Genomic DNA, 21025 nt, shown 5'->3' with positions numbered 1-21025 from the left:
ATACAATTAATTAAAACGTAGACAATCTATAAGAGAATAGACACTTCTAGTTGGCATCAAATGGTCTGCACCAGACAGTCTTCATAGACAGGTACATCAGATGCTTCTCACTACATGATTCACAAGAAACTAGGAAACCTTAAAGAGACTTGTTTATTGAGCCACCAATAATCCTTGATTCACCATAAATATATTCCTCCTCCCAATCTTTTACTTATGTTGTCACCATTCATCGGTGTACAACAAGAAACTAATGTACAAGTACAAGCAAGAAGAACAAATAATACTTACTAAGTTACTACAAAAATAAATGACTAAATAAGCACACTATAAAATAACCATTGAGAAGGAGCAACAAAGAAATGAAAAAAACATTGCCAAGTTTCTTCCATTCCAACTTCAAAAGCATAAATCAACATTGAGAAACAAAAGGTTAGCAATGTTCTATCTCATCAAAGGAACCAGATTTCAAGATGAAAAACAAAAAATAGAGGATATCAATGTTCTATATCATAGAAGCACAATGTCCAAAGTTTTTTATGAGTTGTATGAGGACTTCTCCATAAAATAGCATGTACATGGACTAAATATGGTATGTAAAGAACTAAAATGAATTATTTTTTAATATAAGGACTGAAAGGTGAAACATGGACAATTATAGGGTCTAAGTGAGTAATTAAACCTTAATTTTTTTTCTCATAGTATAACACTACTGACCTGCAGAAACTTACATGCTAAGTTTGGATGATAATCAATTGATAAACTAGGTTTATCCTCTTCAACGTTAGGGAGAAACTAAACATCTAACTTTGGGAGTGCTCAAAAGTTGCATAGATATCTAAGAAACAAACATGAGTACAATAACAATATTAGAAAGAAAAAAAACTAGATGGATCCAACTAGTGTTTGTTTCCCTCCTTAGGGCTATATGAGAACTTTTGAAAACACAAATATTAACTTAAATGAACTTCTGCAATCACAAAGAAGAACATGACTAATATTAGATTAGTCACATGCTGCAGAACACGGTTTATACAGCAAGATTGAAACTTAAAATTATTAACAATAGAAGTATTAAAAAGACAAACAATTTTATATGGCAAACTCTTTTTTTAACTCATTGACATTACTATCCTCAAATGACACCCCCATAACTACTGTCTGATTCCATTTTGGAGCCACATCATCACTGTTCACCTTAGACCAATCATGGCTTGACATTAATATTTATCTTAGCAGTGAGTTTTGTAAAAAATAGCATCGCCACTTCTGTTGATAGAGGCTACATGAAGCAGACTAGCACAGTCCAGATTGGAGATAGCATGGTTTACATCACAAAGTAACTCAGAATAGATCTGAAATTTTCAAATTATAATAGATACCCTATCTTTCTGATAATGTAACTTTGGCTCCCTTTTCAAAAATCAATTCTAAGGACTCGCAAAGTGATTTGCCATAAATGATAAAAGCATATTGCATACAAAAACAATATCTAACTTACAATTTTAATTACAAAATTTAGGAAGTGGCAAAAGCATGCTGTGAAACAGGACATTTTAAGTTGAATCACATGTAATAAGATTAACCCATCCATACAAAAGAGAACTGCCCATTTGGTAGCTCTGAAGCTAGATTCCTACACATATGACGTTACAGTATGGGGGAAATGCAAAAAAGGAACAAATTCAGAAACCCGTCTTGAGGAAGGCTACACTCTCTCTAAAACAAGCATCTTATTATATCACCCATGTCATTTGGGCTCTTTCGGAAAATGCATCTTGATTAGTGCAGGAAGTTCTGCTAAGTCAACCTGAGGTTTCCCCAACAAAATACTTTTTAACTTATCATCACAGTTGACCACATTCTTGTTGTACGGATCCTGCTCAATTAAAGAAGCAACTCATCTTAATCAATCCATGGGAGCTGAATATCAATATATCAAAATAAATGCCCCCAACCCATAAAACACCAGAGCCAACTGCAACTGGATACCCTCATTTTACAAACTTAAAACTTACATTTTTATAAAATCACAAATTTAGTAGTTATAAAAGATTATATAACAGTTCAAAAACGTCAGAAAGAGATCTACATTTTGGAATAATATGTAGATAATGCATAGCATAGCTCAAACAAGATAAGCAGCACAAACTAGAGATTTCGTGTTTTGCCTCAACCCGTGTATACAAGTGCATAGTTTTGCTAAGTATTACTGTACAATTAAAGCTGCAAGGACGCATATCATAGCCAAATATAGAGCTGTGATTGATTTATGTAAAACAATGAAATAGAGTAAAAATGTTTGCATTGTTTAACATAGGAAGAAATGGAATGAAACATAAAAGAATGCATTCCATTCAATCAAATACTCCTTTATTTCTTCCATTCCAATCTGGGGGGACAGAATCACACTCCTTTTTTCCATTCCGTTATAAAATTACCCAAACAATAGAACTATAACTTTATTCAAATCCATTCCATTCCCCAATACATATTCAAAACTGGGCTAGGTGTATCATTATTGAATTACTCAACTACCTTATAAAGGTCCCATTCCAATAGTTTACAGTTTCTACTTCCCACCTCTTTTAATCACTGCCACTCCAAAAGAGAATGCAATATTTATTTCAAAAACAAAACTCCTTGAATTGGTTAACAAAACCCTTAGCTCAAAAGCCATATCTGAACACTACCTCTTCGACATCAATCCATTAACAAACAATTCACATAATTCTGTCATCACAAGTAACCTTAACATAAATTTTACAAACTTCAAAAGCGAGGCAAAATCCAACTCCCAACAAAATAGAATTGAACTTAACTTCAACAAAAACATAAATATTTAAAGAAAAGAGGGGGAACCTGCAGATTTTTGGTTTTGATGTAGGACCAAACGCACATGAAACAGCCCAAACGGGAAATCTGAGACTGACCCACGAATTCTCTGAGCGTGGATGGAAGGTTGACGAGGTCAATCAAGTTGGCAAGCTTCTTAGGGTTGTCAGTGATGGCTTTCTTGATGCCCTGAGGAAGCATTTTTGTTTTGAATCCCTGAAATTTAACGCCTATGCGTAGTTGGGCACCGATCAAAAACGAAGCTTGGCGAAGAAATAGAGGACTAGTGTGGTTGGAGTTTGAAGGATGCTGCGAAATGAATGAAAATGGAAAAAAAAAGGAGTTTGAAGGGCAAAACCTTTATTCACACAAGGTTTAAGGTATTTTAATTTAAGTTAGGTTTAGCAATTGATTTAATCTCCATAAATGTAACGGATTCCTGATCTCACCATTAATTTTTTTTAAAGTATTTTTAATGTAATTTTTTTTTATTTAAGTAGCATATTAAAATCTTATTTTGGTAACAATAGGACTAATATCCAAATAAAATAAAAAATAAAAGCTAAATTTTTTAAAATTAGTTTTTAGATTTTTTAGGTAATTGAATTCACTCTCAACATCTATTCAACCGTAACAAATATAATTTTAATATTATTTTATAATATATTAACATCTGTAATGAATATTAACACCTTTTAAATAATGTTGTTTAATGATTTTAATTTCATAATAATCTCCTTAATATTTTAATTTTTTTTATCAAATTTGTTTTTAATTTAATCATAATCTCATCAATCTAAAATATTTTTTTTATTAATAAGTTGTTAACATATAATAACAATATTATAAAATGTCATATAATAACAATATTATAAAATGTGATCTTACACTATAAATTTAAAGTGATTGCAAGTATTATATTTCCTTTTCTCAATCAACTCATCAAATCTCTTATTAGCTTATTAATATAATTTTCTTCTCATCTTGTACAAAATCTTAATACCCATTTATTCCAACTCAATAAAACATAACATAAACATTAGAATGGACATATAATCATTCTTTTCCCTCCCAAACAAAAATCAACTAATTCTTATTCTTAGCTAAGTGAATGCTTTCAATCCTACAAAACCATAATCACAGCACTAATAACTCCAATTCAAATCACGGGAAATAAAAAAATAATTTAGTGTCCAGAACACAGCTCGCATAATGTGACAATTGCAACAAAAATAGATAGAATCTCTCTATAAGAGATATTGAAAAAAAGATTGAAGTCAGTACCATCCTAGCCAAATCAAATACGTGTCGATTTGACCTAAGTTGGGTTTATGCTGATAAGGTCCATATTAGATTGGTATCGACCTGATACTAATCAGTTGTCTCTCCTAGAAATCAACCTAAAAATTAACCGTTTATGAAGATACAAAAATATTAAAGATATATTAATTGATAAAATCTTATTACTTAAATTTTGTTATGTTAGTTTTTTTTCTTTTTACATGATATTATGCTAAAATAACTAATAAAAAAAAATAAGAATGATCAGGTCCACCAAAAACTCTATAAATAGATGAAGACTTTCGAAGAAGTAATTCAATTAAGATATTTTCAATATATGTTACACTCATATATTTTATACTATAACTGACTTGAGCTTCGAAAATTTTTCTGTTGGTGGAGTTCCTTCCTCATTTTGTAACTTCCAACATCAAAAGTTGCAGTTTGCAAAGAGATCACCTCAATACCACCTCAGATCATCTGAGCTCATCTCGGTGAGAACAAAGCCAATGCATTATATTGTGGAATAAAACCATTCATTAATAAACATGCCATGTCCCCAAGGGCCACATCTTCCGTCAACCGTAATCCTACACTGCTTCTCAAACAATCCCTCAAAGCAAGGCGGTGTTTTCCTATCCAATGAATTGATCGATCAAGTTCTCAAGAAGGTTCTCTTCAGGCACGAGAACTAAAAATTAAATTAATTATGTAATATTTAGTTACACTCGTAAAAAGTTATTAGATTATTTAATAAAAATATTTAACACATAAGTCTTGTTAAATAAATGGTGTTTAATATTTTAGTATAATTTTTTTATATTTTGTGTAATTGGAAAATAAATAAGAGTAATAGGTAATGCTTTAGATATTATAACAAAAAGCGATATATTAAAAATATAGAAATTAGTAATGATATGTGGGAAAATTGGAAACAAATGAAGGTATAAATTGGAGCACAAAATATAGAAGAAAGTGGGAAAGTGAAGATATAAAAATTGTAATTAAATTATAATATAAATATTGTTAAATTACATGAAGTAATTTATCTATGAGAAGAGATGTCAAAAGGTGGTCTTCTAAGCCTTCGCGAAGGCTAGTGGTCAAAAGAAGTGAAGGTGGATCATCATTATTATCTTTGCAATCATCGTTATCACTTTCATTATCGGGTCCTTGTGAAGACATCATTGTGCTCTTGTTAAGACAATTTTTGAAAGAACAAAGTTTTGGTTTATTAAACGAGGGATCAAGATGGAGTGTATGTTACAAGCACGACACCAATATCCTGGATATATAAATGTCTTACTAAGAAAAATTGTAAAACAATATATTATACATGTACAAAGATATAATCGAGAAAATTCAAAGCTTGACATTCAGGAGATAGTCATTCCCAAACTTTGATGCCGACATATGTCATACACAATTAAATTAATTGAATGGTAGTGTGATTGTTGGGAGTTTCAAGTTTTGCGGTTGCCTTATCCTCATGTAATTATTGCTTTTTGTTTTGTCATTTACAACTAATGAAATTTGTTGTCCTAGTGTATAATTTCCACAATATTTTCAAGGCTTATGAAGTCCAATTTCATCCAGTTTAGAATGAAGATTATTGATCTACTTACATGAAACTAAATTTGATATCTAACCCCATAATGCAACGACACAGATCAAGAAGACTAAATACTCAACATATACCTAACGAAATGAATGAGCTAATTTCAAATAATCTAAACAAATATTCATATTATAATAGCAAAAATTACAATAAAAACAATTTTCCGTGTAAAGAAGGTTAATAATAAAATTCACTTCCAATTTTTATTATTAATTTCCCTATCTTTTACTATCTATTTATAATTGTATTTTGTTCCACAGTCACATCAAATAATGATCAACAAATATTAATATATAAGTCTATAAAACTAACAACCTAATTTGTATGATATTCCTAATCATAATTCTTATAATATATTTTTTAACATATTTTATTATTATAATAATTTTGATAAAATTATCTACCACTCTTCTTTTTATAATTATGTAAATAATCATTTTTACATAATAATGATCTATTATTCATATAAACAATTAATATTAATATATTTTTTATAAAATCTATATATATATATATATTGATTTAATATAAATAATAAAATAATGTATAAAAATCGTATCAAATTCAATTAAAAAAAAATCTTAATCAAAATTATACTAAATGATACATCATCTATTTCAATATTAAAATCATACTAATATAATATGACTTCATTTTCTTATAAACAAAGTTGTGTTAATTATAAATTCATATCACTCTAATAATTTTTAAAAATTTATCAATTCGATAATAAATTTGAAAATTTTCACTACTTGAAAAAAAAAAACCCTTATTAACGATGTCGCTGTTCGTGATATATTTCTTGAATCCTACTCAACAAAAATGACTGCTTCCCTGCTCTTACGGATTGGATTGCTCGGCCACCTCAATCTACTACCAAGACAAGACGGTAACCGATTAAATGGACACCTATTGGTTGGTGGGTCTCATCATGTCTTTCATATGTTACTTCTTTTATTTTATTACACATATTATTTGTTCATGATTACCAAATAATGCTATTTTTACTTGTTTTTTTTTTTTGAAAAAAAAGAGAATTATTATAAATAATTAGCTAAAATTAAAAATAAAAACAAAGTAAATGCATTACTAATTTCTAATCCAATTTAAAGAGCGTGCAGCTGGCAATTGGGAGTGATACATTATAATGAAACAAAACAAGTAAAATAAGACTGATCAAAAGGAGCCTATGGTTTTTCCAAGCAACCAAAGAACTAAGGAGAGTTGAATGCCAAATATTGTGTGGAGGGTACTCCTGTCCAACATGAATCCATATACAGTAATCCCTGCCCTGTTATTCTCAAAGTAGTTTACTGCATAAACAGGTCAAAAGCATGTCTATGAGTCAACAAATATTCATGATAATCATCATATCATGATTCAATAAACAGTACATTCCTTTCATTAAGAAAAAAAAAATGTTACTTCTTCACAACTTCTTGGGTTACATGTATGGTAGGATGAACAAGCCTCTTATTTTCATATAGTTTTACCTTAATTCATTAAAACCCAAAGTAAACAATAGCTTAATGATGATTAGGTATGGCATAGATTACGTGCTTGTCGGAGAAACTAATCAAGTAATATAATATATGAGTGATTGGTACATTGGCCTTCCATATTATAAACTAATTAAAGTATATATGTGTTGTGTTGTTTTCATTACGTGTTTGATGTTCTTCATTTGATCTTATTCCTTCTGTTTAGTAATGTACATTTTCGTGAGTTTAATGTTATTGGGAGTAAAACAATTTTACACCATCATCTAATTATATACTATCGTTTCTATAAATTTTAAAATAATTATTATAAAAAATAACAAATTTATCATAAATAAATACTTTTTTCTCTACTGGTTGAAATTTATTAAAAAAAATTACATTCAAACTCCTCTTTCCGGATTTAGAAGTGAGATGTATTGAAAATTGTGATTTGAAGAAATTTCAACCAATAATAATGATAATAAAAATATTAGAAAGAGTCTTACTAAAAACTCTACTCAATCTTTATATATGTACTTTTGGTACTGTTTCCATTAGAATTGAAATTTATCTCAATTTATGTTATTTTTAATGTAAACTTATATTATATGAATTATCAATATAAATCTCTAATCTTAATTAAAAAGTAATAATAAAAATATTGTATGGTTCATATTTTAAAGGTAATTTCTTACTGAGTTTCTAAAACGGCAGATAGAAAATATAACAAGGTGTGAGAAAAGAAGTTACCAAGAGCTTGTCTCTTCTGATATGAGATGGTGCTGTAAGCATAAGATGGGATGAACTTTGTAGTATCAATTTCATCTTCTTCATCTCCTGCATCTGATTCCCCATCAGTTCCCACATTAGGAAACACTGTTTCATGGGAACTCTGAGGAGCCATTGGGGTCTCGCCATCTGTCAGCACTCCATCAAAAGAATCCAACGTAGCACACACATGCCACTTGGCAGCAAGTCCTGTGATCGCTTGTGCTTTGTGTGTTATCTTTGTGGCACTACGCAACAGTATGCACAGCGCAGAAAGGAGTGTCACTGAGCACAACTGCACAAGAATAAAACCCTTAAGAAGTTTGTTTTTTACTTAATAATTTTTTTGGTACAAAATACACAGTATTTAAAAAAATTAACTGATTATTTACAATGATTTTTTTTCTTCTTAATAATAATAATGCTTTTTCATTATAGTGCTTGAACACGACAGACCAAAGTTTCACTTGGTAATGAATTGTTATAAATGTTTTGGTCCTATTTGGTTTCCCTGATGGGGTAGATTATTAAATGTTTTGGTCCCTTTTTATTAGTCTTCTTCAGTATTGTTTTATGATCTAGATAAGTGAAGGAACAAGGAATCAATAATAGGGTAATGACTAACGTTACCAAAGAAACATGGAAGAAGCTCCAATTTAATCAAATAGGATACATCTTCGTCATACTTCAAATGGTTTCCATCATATAATTTTTTTATTTGTACAACTTTTAAGAAATTTCATATGTACAGCTAAGAGATAGGCACGTATGAGTAAGTCTATTAAAAGAAAGATAATAAACAAAATTGGTAAACGATCACGATGTGGTTAATTTAATCCTAATGAAAAAATGTATATAATTTCTGAAAACATAAAGAATAAAACTTAACAACTAAATTGATGATTTACCCAAATAAAATATATCAACATTGATTAACTACTAGTATAAAATAGTTTTATATTTGTATTTAATAATATCATTACATATTATGAGTATAACATAATATTAATTATAATAATAAGATACATTAAAATTAAACTCTTAAAACAAAAATAACAGTGGAAGCGTATATACTCACCAAAGTAGTAATAGTTATGACGAGTTATCACTAAATGATTTAATTTACAACAACGGATAAAACAAATTAAATAAGTTATATTCAATAAAAGTTTTTAGTTTACTTACATTTCTAGTTTCTTACCTATTTTGTAGTTATACAATTTTACCTTCTGAAGTTTTTTTTAGAACAACCTTCTCATGTTTTAACAGTATTAATGATAATTTTTTTTCAGCATTATGAATTTGTGATTTTAGTCTATTATATTTCAATTCTATGAAAAAAATTTAAATATTATATTTAGGTAACTTTAGTCCATTTATTTTGTTGAAAACTATTAAGGCGTGTTAGTTACTAATGATGTGTTTGAAAGGGTAAAAGACAATTACAACCTAAAAATCTAATTAACTTAATTTGAACTTTGAGAAACTAGGATCCTATGTTAGTGATATTTGAAATATTTAATTCACACGATTAAAATTTAAAATTGAAAAATCATATAATTATGATGCTAAAAATATTAAAAGTATAATTTTTCTTTATTTAGAAAAAATAGAAGGGAAGGGACATACCGCAAGTTCACCGGCCATGTATAAGTTCATAGAACCTGAATGCTTGGTTGTGACCAGGAGGCTTGCAAACTGGCTTCCAGTAACCAATACGAGGGCGAGTAGAATAAACGCGCGGAACCTATGGCTTATGATTCGCAGGTGCCTTCTGATCCTAAGGTGTTCCGACATCACCGACGCCACGTCTGAGTCCACGTGGAAGAATCCCGCGAAGTCGCGCAGTCGGAGGATTTGGAGATGGCAGATCAAACGGAACAGAACGCATACCAGAAAAATCACTGTGATACGGTACAGCCACGAACACAGTTCCAATATACACGCCACCGCATCGCTCACGTACACGTTCCCCAGAAACGGGATCTGTGAGGCTCCAGACGCGTACCACCATATCTTGTATGCACACTCCACCACAAAACACGGACCCACAAACACCGAAAGGATCTTCAGTGATCTCTGCAAAAAAAGTTAATTGAAAATTATAAATTTGGAGTGTGCTATTTATCATTTAATGATTATTTTCTAATTAGAAGTGAAGTATACTAAAATTAATAGTTTTTAATAAATTGTAATCTATTATAGAGAGTTTTGAAAAAGGGTGTGAAAGAAAGTTTCTGTGTCATTCTTCTTTGTGTGCATAATTATTTATCTAATTGTCGAATATTATTGCGTGGGAATCATAATGTAGTGTAAAAGATAGTTCAAGAGAAAAGAATGCACTTTGAAAACAACAGTTGATGAGTGCCTTTTCTCCTCTCTTTCTTCTTTAATTGATATTACTATATAGATTGTTCTAGATTTAGATACTTTAAGAGATAGGTATATAAGATTACACAGCAAATTTTCATCTAAACAATAAATAGGAACTGAACAATTACTATTTCATAAAATTTCGGAACATCATATAATAGTTTCTTTCACAAAGATTAATATTGTCTATCAATTTTTCTAATCTAGAAGATTACGTGTCTTCTTGAAGCTACAATAATTAATTAAACTGTTTCCTTTTGTTAATATTTTTATTCTAGTACATATCTTTTGAACTTGAGGAACTTCAGATGATGAGGTTTTAATAATTAAGACTTAAAGCTGTTATTTCCTTGCATCAAAGTTCTATCGAAAATCATTATTTTTCAAGTTGTGATGTTGAAGTTTCACAATTCTGTCTAAAAAATAGTTCCACTATCGTCAATATATTCTAATGGTTGGGAATGAATTTAAACTACGGGACCAATTCAAATTTCCACTAAGAAGCCGAAATCAAAAATCTCCGAACCGTAAAACAACAAAAACAAAAGAGACATGTTCCTGTTTCCTCAACTTAGTTAAGATCAACAAGGAAAATATCATTTATCGTGTAAATAATCACGTGACATTATGATCATTAAAAGAAATAAAATTTTATGATTATAAAAAAAAATATGATGAGTATTAATCGATTACATGCCAAGTCATTATTGCTTAAACATAAGTAACCCAAAAAAAACATGAGTGACTTACAACTAAATAAAAATCATCATTGTAAATAACATACATAATTAATAAAATAGTTATACATCATTAAAAATTAAAGAAATTTTAGTGCATACAGATCTAAATACGTGGAAAACTTTACTTATAAAACAATAACACCAATTTACATATTAATGTTTTTTCATATCAATTTTACATCAAGTAACAACGATTTAGTTACCGGTGAAAAAACGGTATAAAGCAGCTATGAAATTGGATCAATTTTTTTGTTTTTGTTTAGTCAAACTCAGATAGTAAAAATGGCATAATTTTTTCCCTTTTCAGAAAGTAGTACTTTTAATTAACAGAATGTGTTCGTAAAATTATAACAATTAAATAAAATATATAACATTTTTTTAATAAATTCTAAATAATATTTTTTTTTATAAATTCTAAATAATATGTTTTTTATAAATTCTAAATAATATTTTTTTAATAGTTACATGTTAAGGAAAAAATTTACAAAAGCCATTATGGGACAAATTGTGTCTCGTACAAGTTGAGAACTGAATTACAATAAAAGGCGTTATAAAAGGCTTGATAGAAATTATAGGAATATTTAGGGTGTTTTATGATTATGAGTTTATTTAAAAAAATAGTTTTTAAACTATTTTTGTTTATCCTTACAAGTAAATAAATTTTTTAAATAAAAAGTAAGTAATTTTCTAAATCTTTTGATAGAAAACTTGCAGATGAACATCGAAACTTGATGATCCAAATATAGATAAAAAGAGACAAAAACAATGTCCAATAATAATGTTAACAACACATTATCCAACATATTATTGTTTGAAAATTATTAAACAATATATAATTAAAAATTAAAAAACACACTAAATAAGAACTAAGATTTTTAATAGTTTATAATTAATTTTAATAAATAATAAAAATGTTCAATGATTATTTATTTTAAAAAACACCTTAGGAACAAAAAAACGTACAGTGAAAGCGTGTTTCAGAAGAAGAAAGTAGCTTCTAGATGCTTCAGAATCAGACTCATTCATCGTAATGCAAGCAAAAACATATTTCGAATAGACAGAACAGGTATACAAAAAAAATATAATGAAAAACAGCTCAGAAACAAGAAATGCAGAAAGCAACAGTTAACAGAATGGAGTTTGAAATAATTAAGAATTCTGAATTAATGTGTAATTAGCATGGGGAATAGATAATAATAACAATTAATTAGTTAAAAAAGAAAAAATGTAGAGAGATGAGATGACATACATTGAGCTGCGCCATGTAGTTGGTTCTCACAGTTTCGCTCTCATCGCAGAGCTTGTCGAAGAAGAGGAACCTTCGGAGACCATACTTCCGGACGAAGCCAGCGAGGCAGAGGAAGGAGAGGGCGGCGACGGTGGTGAGAGAGACCTGCACAACGCCGTCGTAGGGCCGAGAGTGGTGGCCGTCGCAGTCCGGACAGGCCAGTAGGAAGTGCGAGGCCGCGGGGACAACGACGGCTAGGAGGAGGAAAACGGACCAGGAGAGCGCCGCCGTGAAGGCGTTGGATTGATCGACGCACATCCACCGCAAGTAGGAGCGGAACGTGTGGAACTCATCGTTGACGTGTGACACGCTGCGGTTGTACTTGCCGCGTCGGTCCAACAGCGCCGTAGCGGCGGTATCGCTCATCGGAAGTAGTTATTTTGTCTGTTTGTGGCGTTCGGAATTGGGAACTTGAGAGAGCAGAATAAATAGCTTTGCTCGCTGGACTTCAACTCGGGCTTTTATACGCCAATTTTCGGAATAGACAGAAAGAAACACAGGTGGAAAGTGATAATTTTTTAGATCTTATCTGTATTTTTTTTCTTTGTAGTTTATGTAACTCTTTCATATAGATTTGTATTATACAACTTACTAAGTAAATCTGAAATAGAATTGCTACAATTTTAAATTATTTAATTTTTAAAATATTCCGTTAGGATGAAACAATTTAAATTTATTGATTTTTCTTTAAAATAGAATATTAATGAAAAAGTAACTGTTACAAACTTCATTTGAAAAATAATTTCAATGCTGTAGATAAAAAAAAACCTTGGTTGCAATGGGTTGAAAAAGAGTCTTGATAATTTTAGTTAAGAAAACTCTTGTTAACGTTAATTGAGAAATAATATTAAAAGATGTCATTGTAAACATGATCAAAAGACAATCCTACCTTACATTAATTAAAAGTAATCTTAATTTATTAGTTTATGTTAAAAAATATTATAAATTTGACATCAGTCAAAAATACCATTAATTTTAACAAAAAAAAAAACTACTTAACATAGGTAAAAAGTATCTTTTGTAACAAAAACATAATCTTGACGATGATGAGAAATATTAACTATTAATAAACTTTAACCAGAAAAGAAATTAAACCTATATCAAAAAAAAAAAAAAAACTAATGTCGAGTTCATAACATTAGGATCACACTCGAGCAAATAATATCTTCTTGATTATAGTTAAACTAAAAAATGTGAAAAAAGAAAAAAAATTGAAAATTTTCAAATTCTTATAATAAAATTTAAAATTATTTAATTTTAAGTAATTTAATTATTTTTATAAATCATTTAAATTTCATTTATTTATAATTCTACTTAAAATCAACATACTTTATTATAAAGCATTTCAATTTTTGATAAAAAAAATATTTTCTATCCAAACATAATATAATAATTATAAATGTGATAGAAGGGTATTGCCCTGGCTGAGTATGTAGCTGCCATTTTATATGCATGAAGCTGGAATGTCCAAATGCTGAACTTACTCCTCTGACACAAAATAATAATGAAAATTTTAATTTCAAAGTATAATTTTGAATTTTTTAGAGATATTTCTTTGAAAAATTCAAAATAGCACCTTACTAAAAAAAAGTTTACAGTTTATTCATACATGTGTTTTGCATATTCACAATTCAATCTCCACACACTAAAACGTATTAAACAGATTCATATATTAAATGTTGGTAATTTTTATTTTAAAGATATATATACATAGTAAATTATAAAGTTGACATTTTAAGAAAATTATAAAAAATTGTGTACAAGATTAGGAAGATTATTCCCTAAGATTAGTTTTAAGATTAATGAAATGAGATGATGTGGGTTGGAGAATGTAGGTTTGAGATATGCTAATTACTTTCCCTGAATCATCGGAAAGACACAAATTTTGTAGTGAAAAACTCGTAAGCAACGAGCTGGGGGTGGGACCAGCACATGGGAGGAGTAGAGTAAGTGTGAGGAGAACCAATGCAATGCACCCATTTGGATACAAACATTGATACGTGTAAGCTGAGATTCCTTGTTCAACAAACCATGAAATCACAAGCAATAAACAAAGCAATGAAGTTGAAACTTGGATCGAGCTCATTTGCAAGATTTGCATCTTTTTGGATCCATTCCACCAAAATTATTTCTAATGTAAATAATTGGTTGGTGTAGTGCCACATGAGAGCCGTTTTGTGATTGTCAACTGGGCTGCTCTCAAAGTGGTTGTGCTGACCAGACACATCAATTGGCAGCTACCAAACTTCATCATATGCTTTTACATTGTTTTAATACTCTACTTTACTTGCTAATACCCTTTCAATTTGGTAGATAAAATCTGAATTAATTATGTTGGGGAGTTTTCTTTAATTTGTCTCGTCACGCGATGATATTAGTTAATCATACTATGAGTCTCAGCTATGGAAATGGTATATGTTTAAGTTAGAACTTAGTAAGAGATAGATAAGAGTAATAAATACTCTTCAATGTGTAAATTTATCTTGATTTGTGTGTACATTTATAGGATCATGATAAGTCTCTCATACTAGACCAAGATTATGACAAGTTACTAAAGTTAACCTCAGAATAGTAACATTATGTACTATGATTACGTTAATCATAGTGTTAAAAAATGTTTATTGAGTTTATGAAACTCATGTCAATCATGTTATTTGTAGAATATTCAGTCAATAATCTTGGTTGAGGGGTTTAGGGTTTCAGTGTCATATAATACAAAATACATTTTCACACAATTTATCCTTAAAAAGTGACTAGAATTTTTGGGTATGATTACGATTTGGATTGGAGATTAACTTCACAATCAATCCGAAACATCCATTTGGAGATATCTCAAGATTTGATTGAAAAATAAAACATCTAATTACAATATTTAAAAATTATATTGTAATATTCTTTTCACATCTTTGATCTTGAAGAAAACCTACTACTACACCAAATCTAAGATATGATTGCTGGTTACTATTGTGCCATGTGGATGAATTTTTTCCTTGTAACTTGGGTATGTTTGGAGTATGATAATAGTTTCTGCAATAAATATTAGTTAACTTTAAAGTTAATTAATAATACCCGTGTAATTATATGAGAATAGCAAAATCTAGGTATAATTGTATTGTAGCCGAGCAAAGTGGTATTATAAAGATTTCTTAAAAATTGTTATGGATAATCTTTGCTCTCAACTTTTTCACTTGTACGTTTTCTTTAATTTGAAAGTGAGACAATAGGCAAAAGATATACCATATTTTCATTATTAATTCTCGACCATGATAATTTATCATTTATTATATATATATATATATATATATATTAAATCTATTACATAAAGAATTGTATATAAATTCAATAGTTATCAAAATATCATTTTCGTTAATTCTCTTGCTGAATTCATTTTGAGCAACAATAACATTAAAATTAAAGGTTCAAGTTTGAAAGTGGTAAAACAACTTTGGCATACAACAATGGCCTTTTATTTCTGCACCCCATGATTTCAAGCTGCAATCCATAAAATTTGAAATTTCAATTTTATCTTTCTAAAATAAATTAATTGTAGTGTTGGAGCATCTGAATTCTTAGTAAAGCTTAAGTGCTTGGTGATTGGTGGTCTCTGGTGGTAATGGTTGTTGGTCCTTGTGATTGGTGGTGGTGGTTGGTGGTGACACCCTCTGTTAACTAACGCACAGTTGACAAACTGCAACGTGGCGTGATTTGGCAGAGGTAGATTTACATGGCATGACGTGGCTTAGGTTGGATGACGTGACAAAAAAATCAAAATTTGAGGAAAAATTTCTTATTCTCGCTCATCTGTGTTTTCTCATTGAGTTGTTTCTCTTCTCTTGCTGTTGTTTGTCGTCGTTGTGTGTGGTGCGAGGATCGTGATGTGTAGCCGTTCATTTGGTCGCTCTGGTTTTAGTGGGTTTCGGTGGGTGTCTTCCCGTGTGCTAGATTATGTGCTTTGGAGTTATTATTGCAAGGGATGAGACGTTGGGTGAGAAATTTTTGGAAGTCTGATTTTGTTTTAGTAGAGTTAGGGTTTTGGTGGCCTATGTTTGAGTTTTATTAATGATACGTATCTCTCTTGCATTTAGGGTGTGAGGCTTGTACAATTTGGGTCTGCAATTGGAGAAACTTTGTGAGATGAGGGAGATTGTGTGCATTTCTGGTTGGAGGCATGTGCTGAAGGATAAGGATGAAGTCAAGGAACAATGTGAGGGTAGCGAGAAGAAGAATAGGAAGAGGGGCAAACAGAAAAGTAATAAATGTGGGGAGGTAGAGAGTGCTGAAGAAGAATGTAAAAGGGACGTTTTCTAGTGCTTGGAAAACAGAGTCAACAACACCAGGAAGTAGAACCCCAAAGGGATTTAATAGAGTCACAAAATCAGGTGATGCAATATTTAGTAGAATCTTGATTTTGATGTTGTTGAAAGGATATGAGTTATTGAAAGAGTAATTTAGTAATTTTAAAAAATGATAGATTGATAAAATAGAAGAAATGATGGTGCATGCGTGCGTTGATTGGTGTTGAAACTATTGGAGGGATTATGGAATATGCAACAGAAAGTGAGGTGGTAAACTTTTAAGTGAGAGAGGACGGGTGAAAAAAGAGTTTGGAAGATGATGGACTGGGATATTGTGTATGACATTTATTTTTTTAATTCTATTTTATCTTAGCGGGAAGGATCCAAGTGGAACCTAACTTTAGGTTGTTGCCTAGTTGCTTTCTCTTGGGGTTGAAGTTCTTACTCAGAAATTTGATGAGATGGATCAACATACTCTTAAGAAAGATCGGTACCTACTCATAAATAACATATTTTTTTTTTGTAATTGTCAAGAAGATAATATTAATTTTATTAACCCTATAATTTTAGGAATGGATTTTATGAGGCTTTCTACCGTGCATTTGATGACCAATTGGTCACAATGAATTCAATTGCCTATCTAACTAAAAATAATTGGGATTGACAGAGGTTCTTATCCTGCTTGTCATTACCTAATTATGTTGTAACTATTTGACAATAATTGCATTATTTTAAGCTCAATATGCATTTGATGTCATATTTTAGCTATTCTATCTTTGTTTCTTGCATTTGACACTTTTATCATATCCTTTGATATTTTCATGAGCTTTTCCTTAACATTTATAAACTCCTTATATTATGTTTGTCATTTTCAATTTGAATAATCGATGATTTTCTAACCAAAGAAACTATTTTTATTTCTCATAATCAATTGATTTTCTATCAAATTGTCATAGTTTACCTAAAAGAATGTGTGTGGCTTCCATAGGTATAACATCACACAGGATCTCATCCTTGTATTTACAAATTGAGAAGGCTATGAGGACTTGTTTATTTATTATTATTTCCCCTTTTTCACTTAGTCATTGGAGCTTGTAGGGCTTTGCATGAGAGATGGTGGATAATCTAAGTTTTTCACCACTATTGTGTTTTCCACATTTGCATAACTTCCTCCATCCACAATTAAGGAACATAACTTATCATTAATGAGGCACTTAGTGTGGAAAATGTTTTCCCTTTGACTTTCATCAAAAGGCTTTAAAACTTGGTCTAGCATGTGCCTCATTACTAATAAGTCTCCTCCACATAGAATTTCATTCTTCACTTGGGAATCTAAAAAGAGATAGGGGACCCAGACCTTTGTGAGTTATGGTCACTCATGACAACCCTTCCTTTAGCCATCAAATTTCTTTTAGAAGGACAATTGGCTGTAATGTGCCCAAAACCCAAATATTTAAAACATTTTTGACTTAAGGTTTTGATGAATGACTTAGGTGTAAAAGTTGAGGGTTTAAAGTTTCTAGAATTGTAAGTGGAATTTTTTACAAAATTTGAAGAAAAAGTTTTCTAAGAAGATTTGTTTATGTTTTTTCAAGATGATTGGTAGTAGTCATCATTGTGAGAGTTTTTTTAATTAGTTTTCTTTGAAAGTTGAGATTCAACCGTGATGGCAAGGTGAAGCAATTTTTTCAATGATGATTATTCATAAAGTTCTACCACATCTTGGATTTTCCTTCTCAATCCACTTACAATTCTAGCAATTTTGGACTCCTCACTTTCATGCATGTCAATTTTAGTTAAAATTGTTTCAAGCTCTTTAAAGTACTCATCTTCACTACTAGGTCCTTGTTGAAGTCGTTGGAGCTTCAACAAGAGTTTCTTACTATAGTAGAAGGAACGAACATCGCATGCATGCATTTTTTCAAATCATATAAAAAGACCACGGTTGGCCTCTTGTTTAGCACAATGTCCATTAAGTCTTATGCAACCACTGCATCTAAAATTTTTAAGGAGGCTAATTTTACCTTCTCTTGGACCTCATGTATATTAAAGATTTGCTCTACCTTAACCTCACATCCTAAGTAAATGTTGGGGTCACTTTCCCCACTAAAACTAGACAATTTTACATAAAGAAAAGAAATTTTAGAAGGATGGTGTTGATGTTTGCGCCTTTTATCAAATTGATTCATTCTCCAATCTTCATCTTCCTCATGGTTTCCTATTGAGTGAAACTCCTTGTAGCTCTCTTATGCTCCCACCTTCTTGTTTGTCTTACTTGTGCGATTTCAAGCCTTTGGAGTCTCTCTTCCAATTGTCTCATCTTTTCCTCCTTTTGTGCTAGGACCTTTTTGCTGCCGCCAACTCACCTATAAGGAAAGCCTTTTGGGGAGATTGAGGTTTTGATGATTTTTCTGAAGAAAGATGAGCCATAAAATACAAAGAATGAGCAAACAATTAGTGAAAAAAAGTTAGATCACTCTCCCTCAATCTTGCATCACTCTTGTGTAAAACAAAGAGAAAAAGACATAAAGCACTCAAAAAGAATTTTTTTTCCTCAACAAAGGTCTATCTTAGTGTTAAAATTTCTCAAATGAAAAAAAAAAAACCTTATCACTTGATCTCAATAAGACCACAACAAAACATAAGGAAATTTAAAAAGACAAACAAGAAAAGTACAAAACAAGAAAGTTAAACCAAGTTTGAGAAAAGATGTATGACAAGTTTTTTTACAGAAATACAAGTAAAAAAGACACACAAAAAGACTCTAAGATACTTACTAAACTTTTAACAATTAAGTTTTTCTTTCTCTAGAAATTGTTAAAGCAAAAGGATAAAATTTTCACAATGTTGAAATTAATTTGCTAATTAAAACGAACCTACTTTATGAAATGTCTCTATTTGAAGAGATTGGAACCAAAAGCTTGCACCACTTCTCTTTTTATATATATATATATATATATAAACTTGTTTTTTGATTATGGAATGAGATATCCATAGTTTTGATCATGCATATTTTCATAGACCATCAATTAGTACAAAAGTTTGGGATTCAATTTAATTTATCACTTAAAATCTTTTGTTTGGAACTTAAATCTACTTCTACTAAAACAAATTTTTAATTATTTTTAAAATTTCACAATTAAAAGCAAAGTAAGTAGAAGCAAAATATAAGGACTCCTAAAAAAAATAAAGAACATATGACTTAAGGTGAAAATGACAATAACAAAAGAAGACACAATTTATAATTCAAAAGCAAAAATAAAGCTAATTGATAAGATAAATGTCGAATTGACAAGTAAGAAAATAAAGGGTTGAAATTAAATGTGTTTGAATGTAAGGATAAGAAATTAAAGGTGCTTGAATGTAAAGACAAGGAAATAAAGGTATAAGAAAAGTAAAGTGTCAAATCAACTAAGCAAAATAAGCTCAAGAACCTAAACTCTGATAACCACATGATATGAGTTGATTTTTAGATGGTTTCATTTTATGGTGACACTTTACTTAGAGTTGGGATTTTAGCAATTTATGGTGAAAACCTAAGAAAGATTTCCACTGGACATGAACTTAACTAAATGGTTAAGTAAGTGTGAAGGTTCACTTCACAAAGACAAAGATGAAAATCAATACAAAGTGATAGATGGAATGCAATGTGCAATAAAAATAACAATAAGATAAACATCAATAGTGGTCATGGCCGAACCAAATAATAAATCATAAGCATATAATCAAAGCAAAATCAAAAGCAAGAATTCAAGAGAAAGACATATATGAAATGGAAATGAATTGAAAAAAGTTGAAGAAGAGTAGCTTATGGAGTGGTTGTGAGAGTGGTTCACGCCACTTGGAGTGTGGTAGCCACCAAGATGAGTGAAAGGCCACTAATTAGTGAAGCCAACAAACATATTACATACTTTGAGAGGGTACAATAAAGGCAATGTCACGAAAATTTGGCAAGTGTAGAATGCTAGGTGTGCATATAAGAGATCACAAAGAGGACCAAAATTGAAATGTAGTAATTAATGATGTTGTTAGAGCTTAACAATTATATTCATTGGAGTCAGTGTAACGAGACACAAAAGGTTGTGTCTTGCAATCATCCGGACCATGCAATTGACAATGTGGTAATACAAACAACCAATCTTGCCCTGCCCCACGAAGTGCATGTATCTAATTGTACACACAAATAGATGTGTATCTATTGTCACACCCGTAACAAGGTAGTCGACAAAGTACAACCACCTATCATCTATAATAGCCATAACACCTCCTTCAAATGACCTGCCAGAAGCTTCTATTTTTGCCAACAAACTTTTACAGAATACAGTTATCCAAAATACCTACATTAC

General features: G+C 30.4%; 2 protein-coding genes across 2 annotated transcripts; both read right to left on the bottom strand.

Moving 5' to 3' along the window:
* Positions 1–1554: 1554 nt before the first annotated feature.
* On the bottom strand, positions 1555–3195 carry LOC137831267 (upstream activation factor subunit spp27). Its single transcript, XM_068638866.1, has 2 exons — positions 2863–3195; positions 1555–1879 (listed from the first exon to the last, which is right to left on the bottom strand). Exons 1-2 carry the CDS (start codon positions 3034–3036, stop codon positions 1751–1753), a joined length of 303 nt encoding a protein of 100 aa, XP_068494967.1. The 5' UTR covers positions 3037–3195; the 3' UTR covers positions 1555–1750.
* Positions 3196–6794: 3599 nt separating this feature from the next.
* On the bottom strand, positions 6795–12834 carry LOC137831266 (uncharacterized). Its single transcript, XM_068638864.1, has 4 exons — positions 12346–12834; positions 9613–10062; positions 7966–8278; positions 6795–7047 (listed from the first exon to the last, which is right to left on the bottom strand). The coding sequence occupies exons 1-4, from the start codon at positions 12748–12750 to the stop codon at positions 6911–6913; spliced, it is 1305 nt and encodes a 434-aa protein (XP_068494965.1). The 5' UTR covers positions 12751–12834; the 3' UTR covers positions 6795–6910.
* Between the last annotated feature and the right edge of the window lie 8191 nt (positions 12835–21025).

This window comes from Phaseolus vulgaris, chromosome 6 (assembly GCF_000499845.2).
Source record: "Phaseolus vulgaris cultivar G19833 chromosome 6, P. vulgaris v2.0, whole genome shotgun sequence".
Taxonomy (NCBI): domain Eukaryota; kingdom Viridiplantae; phylum Streptophyta; class Magnoliopsida; order Fabales; family Fabaceae; genus Phaseolus; species Phaseolus vulgaris.
The sequence above is the reverse complement of the archived record's forward strand: the minus strand, read 5'-3'. Positions and strand labels throughout refer to the sequence as shown.